At 61.4% G+C, this 14,759-nt stretch overlaps 1 protein-coding gene across 1 annotated transcript; it reads right to left on the minus strand.

The window, feature by feature from the left end:
* Positions 1-7,418: 7,418 nt before the first annotated feature.
* NKX2-5 (NK2 homeobox 5) lies at positions 7,419-10,360 on the minus strand. Its single transcript, XM_028528683.2, is given in 3 exon segments — positions 7,419-7,575; positions 7,577-8,153; positions 9,762-10,360. Coding segments are annotated over 3 exon segments (960 nt in total). The 5' UTR covers positions 10,090-10,360; the 3' UTR covers positions 7,419-7,520.
* Positions 10,361-14,759: the final 4,399 nt, after the last annotated feature.

The raw sequence follows: 14,759 nt of genomic DNA on the forward strand, positions 1-14,759 counted from the left end.
GGGCTTATTGCCCGCCTTAAAATGCATCAACTGACTTCTTAAAAGGTAGCGCTTTCAATTTCTGATACGATAAATCTTGATCGATAGATCTGACCCAATCTAAAGCCCTTTGGAATCCTCAATGATTGTAAGAAACGTGCAGGTTCCTGAGACCAAGGGCTTCTGTTTGAGAACCGCTGGGCCAGTTGGGCTTTGGTTCCTTCACACACTCCTTGTTTTCTGAAGGCAGGGGTCCGGGGGTGGGGTGGGGGTAGGGCGGGCCTCGGAAAGTGAACGTACTGGAACCCGGTCTCAAACGTAGTTCCGTGAATGCTCTTCTGGTCCCTTGTGGATCTGGTCATCGCTGCATTCGTACACTAAGTCCTTGCAGGGACAGACACGAATTAGGAGTTGACGGGGAGTTTGGGGGCGTCGTTTTTTCTCTGACGAGGCTGTGTCACCGCACACGCCACCCTTCATGTCCACGGTCATGGGCTTGCCTGGAAGAGCTTCCTCAGGCCTCCTGAGATCGCTGGTAACCCCGATGCCCGGATCCTTCCCTTCAGACCCTCTTCCTCTCACCGTCAACGGTGGGGGCTCAGCCCGCAGGTCCTCGCCTGCCTTTGGCACAGGTGGAGATGGATAAACACTTTCCTCGGCTTCCAGAAAGTCTGTCTCTTTTTCTTTCCTTTTTAAAAAATTTGGGACTTAATTTTTTAAGTTTGTGGTCAAAATGTTTATAACATGGCATTTACCATTTTTTAAAAAGATTTTATTTGTTTATTTTTAGAGGGGGAAGGGAGGGAGAAAAGAAGAGAGAGAGAGAGAAACATCAATGTCCATTTGCCAGGGGCCCAGGGCCTGCAACCCAGGCATGTGCCCTGACTGGGAGTCGAACCTGTGATGCTTTGGTTCGCAGCCGTGATCAATTCCACTGAGCTGCGCCAGCCAGGGCTTGCAGTTAGCATTTCCACTCGTTTTCCAGCGTGCAGTTTAGCGCCGTAAACACACTCACGCTGCTGTGCACCCGTCAGCACCGTCTTCTCAAGAATGGTCCCGTCTTCCGCACGGAGAGACTCCGTCCCCCAAGAAACACTCGCCCCCCCCCCGCTCCGCCCCCGGGGGTCCCCCACTCCCACCAGTCTGCTTTCTGTCTCCGTGACTCTGACCGCTCTAGGGACCTCCTGGGAGTGGACCCGTCCCAGCATTTGTCATCTTTGCGTCTGGCTTATTTCAGTTCCCACAATGTCATCGAGGTTCATCCGTACGGCAGCCTGTGTCGGGACTTTCCTTCCTTTGGAAGGCTGAGTAGTCGAATTCCGCTGGGGGGTGCTGCGTTCGGTGTCCTCCTCCGTCCGTCAGTGGGCGCGGCTGCTCCCCGCCGCTCCGCTCCGCTGAGTGACGTCACTTGCGAACGTCGGGGCACGGCCATCTGTTTGAGTCGCTGCGTTTACTTCTTTCAGTTGCAGACCCAGAAGTTGACTTGCTGGGTTGGGATGATGATTCCTTATTTTCCATGTTTGAGGAATTGCCTTATTGCTCCTCCCAGCAATTGTACCGTTTTGCCTTCCCACCAGCAATGTGCGAGGTTCCTATTTCTCCACGTCATCACCAGCACTTGTTACTTTTACTTTTTTTTTAAATAATAGCCACCCTAATGGCTATGAAATGGTATCTCACAGTGGCTTTGATGTGCATTTCCTCCTAATGATTAGTGATGTTGCGTATCTTTGCATGTGTTTACTGGCTATTTGTATCTCTTCTTGGAGAAATGTCTGTTCAGTCCTCCGTCTATTTTAAAATTAAAATCCCATGTCTTTTGTGATATTTATTGTTTCAGCTTACAATTAAATGGCCCTTATAGAGTTGCACTGAGCTGACGGGCAAAGGAAACAGCCAGTGCAAAGGCCCTGAGGCAGGAGTGTGCCAGGCTCATGTGACAAACCTCCCCTGAAAAGCTGAGGACAGCCCGGCTGGTGTGCCTCAGTGGATTGAGTGCGGGCCTGAGAACCAAAGGATTGCTGGTTCGATTCCCAGTCAGGGCACATGCCTGGTTGTGGGCGGATTCCAGTAGGGGCATGTGAGAGGCAACCATACATTGAAGGTTTTTCTCCCTCTCTTCTTCCCTTCCTCTCTGTCTAAAAATAAATAAATAAGATACTTTTTTAAAAAGCTGAGGACAGAGGAGACCAGTTTGGCGAGAGGGTGGAGCTAATGTGAGCCAATGGGATTTCTGCAAGTTGGTGTTGGGGTGGGACTGGGCATAGTTAGGGTGTACTGGAAGGGAAGGAGGAGGTTTGGTGTTTAGAACTCTAGTGGGCTGCTGCCTAACTGTGGAACAGGGCAAACTCTTCAAGCCTCACTTTCCTCATCTATAAAGTGGAGTCCAGGGCGATCAGCTGATGATGAGACTTGGAGGACCCCCGCAGACAGGGGGCCAGGGGAAGGCCTCGCACAGGAAACTCCCCTGGCGGCGGGTTCGCCCCTACCCCCCTGCTTGTGGGGTTCCCCAGAACAGACGGACTGTCTCCGGACAAATCCCTCTCCTCTCCCATGCGGCACTGCCAGGCACGGGGCTGCTTGAGCCACAGGATGACGTCGTGGGTCCAGCCGAGACAGGTGTATCCCAGGGGACCTCTCTCCCGCTCTGCCCTCCTCCTCCCCGGCCGGCGTCCCCAGGGCTGCCCGGCTTGGGCGGGAGCCACTGGGTCAGGGCAAACACACGGCCATCCCAGGATGGGAGAGCAGGGTCTGGGGAGGGGAAACCTGACTTCCCGACTGCCCCTGAGGCCTGCGGGTCTGGGGCCGATCTGAGAGGCGCAGTTCTCCAACCGCCAGATGACGAGAGTCACCTGCCTGCCAGCCTGGTTTGCAGGCTCGTCCCGGGGGAGTCCTGTTCACCGGGAGCCAGGCAGGGCAGGGGGTGAATATGGCCCAGCCTCCTGCGTCTATATCTTCCGGAAAGTTCGAGAACTGCGGAGAGTGGTTCAAAGAGCCAGGCTCCAGTGGAACTGCCTGGATACAGGCGGCGACCCCTCTCGCCCACCCCTCCCCCGGTCCCACGAACAGCGTGGGTGGCTCGGGAGGGCATGTCCTCGCTTCTCTGCGTTTCAGCTCCCTCCTCGGGACGTGATGGGATGGGAGCCGCAGGGCCCCACGTTGCCCGGGCGTGGGCAGGAAGTGGGCAAAAACGGGGTGTGGTGCAGGGGTCTGCACCCAATCCCAGGCACCCCGTGGCGGCTCTGGGAGACCCACACGGCAGGGTCTGCTCACTCCGGTGAGCTCTGGGGGGGGGGGCAGTTGGGGCAGTGGACTGTCCCCCTGGAACCCCGGCGGCCACGCCTCCCCACGTGTGGTCCTGGCGAGTCACTGTTCTCTGTGGCCAAAGTGAAGAAGAATTGTGCCACCTGCTGGGCTCGTTACATCACCTCACACCAAAAAAATCTCCATAGATTTGTAGCCAATATTATTACTGTATTCTTCAGCCAATGGACACATTGATAAGGTGGCCTTGGTGTCTATGCTTTGGGCCAGGGATGGAAAAAACACCGTGCTCTAGGGCTCGGGAGCCAGACTGCTGGGTGTTCAAGCAGCTGTGGCACTGCCTGCTGTGTGACCCCTGGGCCAGTCACTCCTCCTCTCTGGGCCCATGATGGACTCCTCTGTCTCCTCAAAGGTGCGAGGGAGGGTTTAGACGGGCTCCCTTTGTAAAGGGCTCAGGACAGGGCCTGGCATCTGGTGAACTCCACGAGTGATAAATCCATGGATTCCGAGCCGCCAGCCCCCCTCTTCCAGCAGCCCAGTCTAGAGGGGAAGTGGGCAAGACCTGGGGGCTGCGGGGTGGCCCCTCCTGTCCAGGTGCAGCCCCTGAGCCTGGAAATACTTCCCGGCGGAGGGGTGGGGGGGCCAGCCCGGGAAGGCGGGGCTCTGGCTGCTGCCGAGCGTGCGGGTCTGCAGTGCGCCGGCGGGGGTTTGCGAGTTCTTGTAAATACAGGTGTGGCGACACACAGCATCGGTGGATTTGAGGGGAAATCTATACAAAATAAACAGATGGAAGCTATTCTGATTGGCAACACCTGTTTCTGCTGGCTGGGGATGCCGCAAGGAAGCGAGAGGACTTCCGGGAGGGGGAGGGATGAGACCGGGGAGCGCGCGGTGGCCTGGCCTCTCCATCCAGGGAATCCTTTCTTCTGCGCGCTGGCGAAGGGCCCCACCCCATCCCGGGGAGCCGGCTTCCTTCTTTTTAGTACCACGGTTTAGCTCTCACTAATTTTCGTGCATGGCGTGTGCTTGTCTGGCTTTTTAAATTGTTAAATGTAGCCAGCCCCCCTAGGCCCCGTGGCGCTCCGCACTGGCGGCGCCGCCCGCGCCACCCCGGGGTCTCGAGCGCTTTGCCACCCGGAAGGCACTCGCAGTTCTCCTGTTCCCCGCTCCTCCATCCTGGCTGCGCCTTCCTCCCTCCGCACGCGTCGCTTATATAATCATCGGAAAACCAAACAAACGCCGCGGGTTTAATTTGGAGCGGGATCGCTACATAAACGCCGGGGCGGGGGAAGCGTAAGTTACGGCACTCCCGACCCTGCGCCCCCAAGAGCCGCCGGGCGCTTCCCGGAGCTCCGCGCGCTACAGTTGGCCCCGAAGTGGATGTGGAGCCTGAGACCCTCACCCACGGCTGAGAGCGTGGGGTCGGCTGGGTGGGCGCCTGAGCAGGGTCCCCCGCATCTTCCTGGAGGAACACTGCTTCTTAAACGTGTCCCCGCCCCAGGGGACGTCCCCTCCGCCCTTCGGCGTGTGGCCCGCCGGCTTCCCAGCTCAGCTCTCGGAAAATGTATGACCTTGACCATTGATTACCCCCGGTCCTCAGTTTCCTGGCTTGCAAATGAAGATGGATTAGATTAGAGAACCTTAAAGCATTTAACCCTGGCATTCCGGGCGGCCAGTGCCCGCCAGCCACTGTCATCCCTCTGTGAGAGACCTTGGGTGTCCGTCGCTCAGCTGGTCCCTGACAGATGGGGCAGGAGAGGAAGGCACCATAGGAAACTCCTTGCAGGACAGTGGGAATGGAGGGAAATACTGTTTTGGGCCAGCACCGCAGGCCTGCGTGAGATGAGGAAGACCCTCGGGGTGTGCGGAACCCCAGAGGGTCCTGGGCGAATACACTGATCTGGTCACCGGTCAGCACCAAGGTGGGGGAATTCCCGGGAGAAGGGTCCCCGCGGCTGTGTGGGCTGGGCGGCCTGCTAAGGCTGCGGGCCGAGGATGCCTGGCAGGAGAGCCCCGAGGGGGCTGAAGAGCGGGTTCTGGCGGCCTGGCGGAGCCTCGGGGTGCTCCTCCTGGAGAAGGGACCACGGCGCGCATCGCCGAGACCGGCAGGGAGGGCTCGTCCCGCACGAGGCTCCCAGGTCGGGTTCTAGGCCCAGGAGCTGAACGCGCCCCCTCTCCCCCTGGCCCTCGCAAGCCTGGCTCTCGGACCTCACAACAGAAGGGACTCGAGTCAGGGCCCAGAACCCAGACCCGAGCTCAGCCCTGTCGCCTCCTTCCCCCAGCCCAGCCCGCAGCACGGCGGGTGGTGGTGGGCCGAGAGCCTCCTCTGCCCCCCCGCACCCTGCATGGCGCAAGTGCCTGGCGCAGCTCTCTCAGATTCTCCTGGCATCGCCCCTCCCCCTAAGCGGCTGGGGCCAGGTTGAGGGTATGCACTTATCCGATGACCACAAGGCGTCACTGGCGCGGGGGGCAAGCGCTGCTCGACCCTGGACCCCGGCGCCACAGCGGACAGCACCAGGCCTGGCCGGGCGACTCTTAACGGGGCAGCAGGGGCGCACAGAGCCTTGCCCGGTCCCTGGACACCACCAGCAATGTTCTGAGTGCCGGCCAGAGCTTTGGCCACCCGATTGTCCCAGGCCCTAGGCGGCCAGCCCAGCACTTCCCAGAAAAAAAAAATCACATTAGACCCTTATTCTGTGAAAACTGAAAGCCCAGACTCCCTCCCGCCTTCCTCCCTTTTTAAGAGCCGGTGGTTCCTCCCAGCGCTGGGGGCCGGCGGGCAGAGGAGCTGGCGGCCAGGCCCGCGCACCTGTGGACCAGGGGACCCCGGCTCAGGGAGCAGCCCTCCCGCCACCCTCGCTGCACAGACAAACGGGTCCGGGGCAGGCAGTGGGCCAGCCTGCAGCCAGGGGGGCGGGGGTTTAGCTTGACTTGGCCTTGGCTCCGCTTCCTGGGCTGTAAACCCTGCACCGCGCTCGGGAGCATCTGTCAGTCAGGGACCAGGGCAGCGGCCGAGAAACGCCCGGAGGAGAGAGAGCAGGACATGGGCGGGTTGGGGAAGCAGGTTCCCTCACCACGTAAAGTCACGTGACCTAGCCACTGCTGGGGTGAGCACAGTCCGTGGCCCTAGGACGTCTCTTTGTGGTCCAGGTTCGGCTCTCTGCCTGCAGCTAGGCAGCAGGGGAGACTCTGGCTGCGGGACCCCAGCTGCGGCCGCCAGAGACCCGCTGGGCCGCAGGGCTCTGGGAAGTTTGACAAGGGCTCTGGGTCTCAGCTCTTCGTCTGTCCCACGGACTGAGGCGCTTCTCCCCCTAAGCAGGAGGAGCTGTGGTGCCCTCCAGGCCCACAGGGCCCGGGAGTCCGCTCGCTCTTCACGTCCCCGCGAGCACCTGGAACGGCACCGGGCGCACAGCAGGGACAGCACCGTGCGCACAGCCGGGCTAAAGGATGGGAGCTCGGCGCAGAGGGCCTCCATCTCTCCGGGGCGACCCGGAGCCCAGCCGCACGCAGTTAGTTCCACCAGTACTGGCGCTCTTTGGCCCAGGCAGGTCATTCAGCCTCCCCGACACTCAGTCCACTAACCTTTTACACTAGAACCACCTTCCTGCGTTGTTGAAGGTTAGGAGAGGCAATCCCAGAAACTGCCCAACAACGGACGCGACGTGGTTTAGCGGCGTCACCGCTTTGCTCAGCGCATGCGCCTCCACCTGCAGCTCGAGACGCGCAGGGGCAGCCTCTGCTCCCCCCAAATTGAGAGTCTGAAGCGCCGCGAGCTGAAAGAAGCACACGTGCCGGGTCAGCGCACTCTCTTTAATGGGAAGGGGAGTCTCATTACTTACAGCAACAGGTAAAAACATAAATACGGGTGGGTGGGTGGGTGAGCGGGCGGCGGCAAGGCAGCACGTGCCCGGGCGCCGGGCCCAGGCTGCAGAAAGGCGGCCGGATCTCAGGCCCCGCGCGCCCGGGCTCCCAGTCCTAACTGACCGGTGTTCGGCCCGCTGAGGTTGCCCGTGGGCGCTCGGAGTGCACGCCGCGGCCGAGGGAAAGGCACCAGGGTGCGGGACCGTTCACCGCAAGTGGCAAACTCGGCTACCAACTCTCTCCCGCGTAGGGACAAAGGCAACGCGGGGCGGGGAAAGCCCGAGGCCTCTGCGAGGGTGAATGGGAACCCCGAGGGCCGCAGGAACGAGTCCGGAGCCCTCCCTCCCTCCCCCCGAGGGTCGGTGCCCTTCGATGGAGGTGGGATCCGTCCGGAGCGCCCCGGGCAGGTCCCTTCCCTACCAGGCTCGGATACCGTGCAGCGTGGACACTCCCGAGTTGCCCTGCGGAATCCGGGCTCTGCACCGCGTTCAAGTCCCCGACGCCGAAGTTCACGAAGCTGTTGTTGGCCGCGGCCGTGGCCGACTGCGCCGGGGGCGGCCCGGCGGGGTAGGCGGCGGCGCAGCTGTAGCCGGGGCTGCAGGCCGCGCCGCCGTAGCCCGGGTAGGCGGGGTAGGCGTTGTAGCCGTACCCCACGCCGTAGGCGGGCGCGTAGGGCGCCGAGTCCCCCAGGCAGGGCTTGCCGTCGCGCACCAGCACCGGCACGGCGATCCTGCGCGCGGGCGGCGGCGGCGGCGGCGGGGGCAGCCCCACCAGCTCCAGAGTCTGGTCCTGCCGCTGCCGCTTGCACTTGTAGCGCCGGTTCTGGAACCAGATCTTGACCTGTGTGGACGTGAGCTTCAGCACGCTGGCCAGCTGGTCGCGCTCGGGGGCCGACAGGTAGCGCTGCTGTTTGAAGCGCCGCTCCAGCTCGTAGACCTGCGCCTGCGAGAAAAGCACGCGCGGCTTCCTCCGCCGCCGCGCGCGGGGTCGCTCCGCGCTGTCAGCCTCCGGCTTCTCCAGCTCCGCAGCCTTCTGCAGCGCGCACAGCTCTGCGGGGCACAGAGAGGCAGAGAGACGCTCGGTCAAACGGTCAGGTTAGAACGGCCCGGCCCGCGAAGCCCGGGCGGGGAATGGGCCCTAGTCGGTGAGACTCCGACCAGCCCCGGGAGAGCCCAGCTGGGCGGCGGCTCCCCCTGCCCGTGCACTGAGCACCGCGGGCGGCTCGGTTTCCGCTCCACAGCCAGCAGTTGTTGAATGCCTACTGTGTGCCAGGCATGGCTCTGGGCACTGGAGGACGAAACAAGAGCGGTCCCTGCCCTCCGGGAGGTCACACTGTGTGGTGCGGGGGCTGGACAGCGATTCACGATTTCAGGCTGCAAAGAAAATAAAACTCCGGGGGGCGGCACGGGGGTGAATTCGATTAGCGCTGCTTTGGTTCGGTGAAGGGAGTGCCGAGGCCTCGCCCAGCGTGGGTCACATCATCTCAAAGTTACGGAACCATAGCAAGAGAAGGCAAGAGGTGCTGGTTTGATGACCTAAGCCCCCCTCCCCCCCGCGAAACTGGCGCGGGGTGTGTGCAGCGCCCAGAGGCCGCGGGGTGATGGGCAGGCGGCCGCAGAACCTGCCCTGCGCGCGAGCTCGAGTTGGAATTCCAATGGGGAGCAAGCACTTCAGCCCGCCGGGCCCGCCAGCATCTGTCCGGGCCTTCTCTGTGCTCCTAGACAAACCTTTCTGGGCTCAGACGAAGATGCTCTCCCTCCGGGCTCCCAGCAACCCTTCTCCCGGCGCCCGCGGCCGCCCCGGCTCTCGGGGACCCCGCGTCGAGCCAAGGCGTCACCAATGTGCTCTCTTCCGCGGGAGGGGGGGGGGGGCAGGGGGTCAGCCTCCCCCGCTTCTGGCAAGGCGCACGCTCGCGGGTGATTAGGCCACCTCCCCAGTCCTCTGTCTCCTCTGCTGCCCCGCACCTTTTGCCCGGCCTTTTCTAACCTTTCCCAGGGCTGAACTTCTTGGCCCTGAGTGCGTGGGGAAATCGTGCTGGAAAACTAGAGATGGCAAGTCAGATTCCTGACCGCCCGCGCAGTATTCCGGTTTTAAAATCGAGGCCCTTGTTCCCCAGATTACACTGTCCTGGAACAAAGGAGGAAAAGCCCCAGAAACGCGGGTTACGGTTGGGCATGAAGGTCCTGGACCCTCCTCCAACTGTGCGTGCGTAAAAGCACGTCTGGTGTGCAGCGTTTTAGTTTGGTCACCGATCTTCCTCAGGTCCTCAAACAAGGGCCCCCATATCCAAAAGAGACTTTTAAAAAACACCGTCACAGAGAATCTCTCTCTCTGTTCTGTCTGCTACTACAAATCGGTTGCTCGGCTGAACAGATCCCGGCGCAGGGCTGCCGCGCCCGGGGCTTTGTTAGGCCCCAAAACACACTTTGTCTCTTGTTTCTGACCGTCTCCACCCGGAATTTTTCTCCAAAACCCCCGACTGGACGCGGGGCGCCGGGGCCTTGGCTGCAGGGTCCCCTCTTCCACTCCCAGCCCCCTGCGCTCGGCCCTCAGCCCCGGCGCTGGAGTCTCCTCCACCCAGGCCAGACTTTGTTGGCGGCGGGGTTCGGGGACGACATCGACTCGGAAGGGGGAAGGGTCTTGTGTCTCGTCCTTACCTTTTTTATCCGATCGAAGGTCCTTGGCAGGGTCGGGGTCGCCGTAGGCACGCGGGTAGAAGGCGGGGGCGGCGGAGAAGGCAGGCGCGCACTTGGCGGGCGAGGGCGCGGGGCCCAACTCCGTGCGCAGCTCCGGGAGGCCGGGCACGGAGGCCTCGGGCCCCGCGTAGGCCTCGGGCTTGAAGGCTGCCAGCATGCAGGAGGCGGGCGCCAGGGTGGCCTCCAGGCGCGCCGAGAGCTCCCCGGAGGCCAGGCCGCGCTGCTGCTCCAGGTTCAGGATGTCTTTGACCGAAAACGGCGTGGGTGCGAGGGCAGGGCTGGGGAACATGGTGGCAGCGCGCGTCTCACCACGCCAGGTGGGCGGCAGTGAGCCGCGCTGCCCACGGCCCCTGGCAGCCTCCCTGCATGGTGCCCGCCGCCCTCGCGCCCGCGCACCCGCCTTCCCACTCCAGTTGTGGCCGGGCAGCAGGTAGTGCGGGGCTCTGGGGCGGCGGAGGCGGGATCAGGCCGGAGGAGGGGGGCTCAGCTTGCCATTGGGCCAGGGGCTGTGTTGACAGGAACGATGAGCAGTTTCGTGTCACCTAATATAGTCATTAGACTAAAAAAAAAAATTCCTGCTCAGCTTTTTAAAGGGGCCGCAACACACTTGAAAGGCTCTCCTTCTGCTCCTGCAGCGTGAGATGCCCCCACAGTGTCCACCTGGAAACCCCTCCAGGATGCATGCACAGGGAAGAGCTCGATTTTCCCCGAATCTGGGCGGGGTGGGGAATGTGAAGAGATGTTTCCCAGCACCTGAAACAGAGTGGCAGAGGGAAGGACTGGGAGGGGGCTGGGCAGGGGGGTCATGTGCAGGGAGGGGTCTTAAAGGCTTTATCGCTGAAGGTATAAGACTGGGAAGAGTCTGCAGAAAACAAGGAGGGCTGTTGCTCCGGGTGATGGCAGGAGGGGCAGACTCCGGACGATGTGGGGGCTCTGTTCGACTTGGCTGAGGGGGCTGGTTCTGCCCCAGTGGTCCCCTCCTTCCCCCGGGTGGGGGGTGCTTGGGGGTATCCAGCAGAAAGGCCAGATGGGTGGTTGTGGTGTTGGAGTTTTACACACACAACTCCAGGGGGCGCCAGTCACTGCCAGTCTCCTCCCAGAGAGCTGACCCTCCCCTTAATAATGAAAGAAGTCCAGAATTCTGGCCCGCAGACAGCTTCCCGGAGGAGGGCTGCTTTCTAGGGTGCCCTAGCTCCCTGAGGCCTACTCTCTCCCATTCTGGACCTCACCACTCCTGCCTCCCTCCCTCCCCTGTCCACACCAAGTAGCTGTAAGGCCCCCAGACCCCTGCCAGCCCCAAGGCCTCAGGCCCCAAACCAGGCTTGGCTCTCCAGCGGGGCGGGGATCCTCTGAACACAGCGGGAAAGATTTCTCTGAGGTCTCTGGGCCAGATCCAAGTGGGGCACCCTGACTGCCAGTGGCCAGGCGCGTGGGGGAAATGCAGGACGGGGGGGGGGGGGGGGGGGCGGGGCGGTGTTTAGCCCAGGGTCAGTGAAGTGGTGGTCTTTGGTAGGGAAAATCTACCCGTAATTAATGTGGGAGCACAAGCTACCAAGCCCGATCCCAGCGCCTCATCCTCTGGGTTCCTTGGGGGATGAGATACAGGCTTCTGGCCTCCCCCTCGGCCCCGGAACTCCGCGCTGGGGCGCTCCATTGTCCGTACAATTTCAGGGGGGTTCTGGCCCCAGGAAGAACGGCCCCAGGTTAGGGCCGCCTTCTCCTGTCCCTGGGGAGAAGCGTCGATTTCCCACCACCCAAGTTTTTGCCGGCAAGGTGCAGGGGAGGCGCGGACTCTCGGAGCACGGAGGCTGGGAGGGCTCGGCCTCTCGCAGAGGGCGAGTGGGAGATGGGGGTAAGAAGGGCTTGGATTAGAAGAAAGTCTGCTCAGGGCCCAAGGCAAGCTAAAGGCCCGGTTCTGGCCTAAGGCTTCAGAAGGTAGGCCCTGGGCGCAGGGGAAACGCACAAAGCGGCGAGGGGACAAGGTGGCGACTGTCGTCCGGAACGTGAACCTTAGGCTGCTCTTGAGGGGCCGCGAGCGGTGGGGCAGCGCGGTGGGCAAGGGCCCCGAGGAGTCAAGCCTAGGCCCAATGTGGAGGCCCTCCCGGCCCCTCATCAAGCCCATGCTCGCAGGGTCTGTAGCCTGCGAACTAGGGCGCAGGACCGGGGAGCCGCGCGGGGACCGGAGCCTGGGAGCACTCCGACCCCGGCTTCCAGGCGCCGGCCGCCAGCATCAGGCCTGGGCTGCTGGAGCGGAGTGTCGCTTGAGTTTGCCAGCCGGGGTCCACAAACGGCTCTGGGATCCTTAGCTGGTTTTGCAGAGAGGTGCCTGGTTTCAAATGTGCGGGTTATCCAGGCCCCGGAACCTACTGCCCCCGCCCACCTCCCAACCCCCCAACCAGCCTCCTCCGCGGACCCGTCTGCACACCCGTGGCCTCGCTTTGGCCCTTCCTCGCCAGAGTTTGGCCAACGCTCTAGTCGCTGCTCTCAACTAACCTAGCTTAGGGGCCCGCCTCGCCTTTGGAGGTTGCCCTTTGGGGAGTGGGAGAGGACCCCTATCGCGCAGGCGGTGACGCCTGGCAAACGAGCCACATCCGATTCAATTAAACGTCTCGCTGAAAGGAGCCCAGAACCAGGGTCCCGGGAGCGCGGCTAAGTGAATGGGCCGGCCCGGCGGCCCTCGATGACAGTTTGAAAGATTAGCGTGAGCTGACGCCTGAAATATTGCCGTTTAATGGGGAACATGGAGGCCACATCCGGGATCCCTGTTTTTAGTGGGGTTTTTAAATTTTTCTTTTAAGGAGATAGTTCTGGAAGGAGGAAAAAAAAAAAAACCCTAGCATTTCCTCTGCATGTCAAGGCGGTGAAGATTTATCACTTATTTCAACTTATTCCTGGTATGGGGGTTTCCAGGGCTGACACACCTGTGGGTCAGGTGTCCAGAAAAGGGGAGGAAAGACCCTCCCCCCGCCCCCGCCCCCAGTTTGGACAACTGCGGTGGCTTCTCCACCCCTACACCCTCTGGGGGTCCCCTCACAATTTCTCTCGGCTCTAAAACAGGCCTTAGCGTTCATGGAGGGAGAACACTGGGACCAAAGTGGATGAGTAGGGGCAAAACCGAAATTGGGGCGACCCACCCCGGGTCTCCCCCTGGACGTGTGTCCAAGAGCAATCTCTAACTTGTATCCGCCGTCTTCTCTGTTTCCGAGCGAGTGAACACGGTTTTGTTTTCTCTATTAGTCGAAATGCTAGGGCATGGGGAGGGGCGAAACCGGATTCCCCGGCCCCACCGGGGAAGCCTCTTCCTCTCCAGGGGCGGCGGACCCGTCCTGGACGCCTCTCTAAGCCGCACTTTGGCCGGCGGAGCAGGACAAACAAACAGCCTTCAGCCCAGCAGAGAAAGGCGGAGAGAGACACAAAAGGAGGCAGAGACGAGAGGGAGAGAGAGATCGAAAGTGCCTCCGTCTCTTTCCTTGCCTTTTAAAGAATTGCTGCTTTAAGATGAGCCGGGTTCCAGGACCACTCGAGCGCCTTCTGCGCACATAAAATATTATTAATTGGAGAGCGATCGGCGCGGGCCCGAGCGGCCCCCGGTTCCTGCCGTCAGCCCCGCCGGCCGGCCGAAAAAGGTATATATGATTAATTGAAAGATAAGCTGGAACTATAACCGGGAATGTCATTAATGCGCCAGGGAGACGTCCATTGGAGACAGGCGGCGTTATCCGCGGCTTTATCTTCAACAACGCCTCGCTCTCGGCCCGCGCCGGGGAAACAGATGGGGGTTTCTGTCTGGGACGCTCGCCCCGTGTTTATATTTTGGGAAGAATCGCAACTCGCGGAGTCCCGGGCGGGCCCCCTGATAAATGAACATTAGCACTTTTTCGGACTACTGTATCAACAAAGGGGCTGAGGCGCGGCAATAATTGGCGAGAAAGCAAACAGAGGGCCGAGAGCGCGCCTCTGCTCTTCGTCCGGCTGATGGATGAGCCAGCGGCGGCGGCTGCGGGCCCGGCTCCCGGCCCTCGCCCCGGCTCCCCGTCCGGCCGCGCGGGGGCCCCTCCGCCGCCCTGGCTTCCTTCCGGGCCCGGGGCGGGGGCGGGGGCGACTCTTGGGGCTGCGGCCCTCGCCCTAGGCTCCTGAAGAGTCGGGTGGCCTCCGCCCCACCGGGTTTTTCTTGCCCCTTGATGCGCCTTGTTCAGGTGGCTCCTTCCGTGCCACCGCCGTGTCTTGGGCGCCCACTGGGTGAGCCCCACGCTGTCACCTACTTCATCTCCGATCCGCTTACCTCGATTGCTCCGCAGAGCTCAAAGGCTCAGGGAGGTGAAATGACTTGCCCAAGGTCACGGAGATGGGAAGTGACCACGAGTCAGTACCGGAACAGAGGGCCCACCGCAGAGCCGGAGACCCCTCATTGCCGGTCCCTGCCTCACCAACGGCGGGGGAGGCAAGACGCCCTCCCCCCACCCTCTTCTCCCGCCAGCGCCCCCGGGGGAGGACCCCGTTGCTGGATTTAGGGTGCTGGGTTCCCCAAAACCTTCTGGAGAAGGGGGACTTTCGCATAAGGTTCATTTGACAGAATGAGGGGGAAATTTAAGATCCCTTCCCCACCCTTCTCCTCCCCCTGCCCCCTTCTTTCGGTAAGGGCTCTGTTAAGATATAATAGATGTCTTTCACACGCCATACACTTCATCCATTTAAAGCATACAAGTCAGCGATTCTTAGTGTGGTGACAGATGTGTGAGACCGTCACACATTTTTAGGATCTTTTCATCACCTCCCCAAAGAGACCCTAACCCTCCCCCCCATCTCCCACCTCCCCAGCTCCAGACAACAACCGTCAATCCACCTACTTTCCGTCTCTATACTTTGCCTTGTCTGGGAATTACACACAAATGTGACTACATAACATGTGGCCTTTTGCGACTGGCTCCTTTCACTTAGCGTGATGTTTTCCAGGTCCAT

The sequence above is a fragment of the Phyllostomus discolor genome, chromosome 13 (genome assembly GCF_004126475.2).
Source record: "Phyllostomus discolor isolate MPI-MPIP mPhyDis1 chromosome 13, mPhyDis1.pri.v3, whole genome shotgun sequence".
In the NCBI taxonomy this organism is placed as follows: domain Eukaryota; kingdom Metazoa; phylum Chordata; class Mammalia; order Chiroptera; family Phyllostomidae; genus Phyllostomus; species Phyllostomus discolor.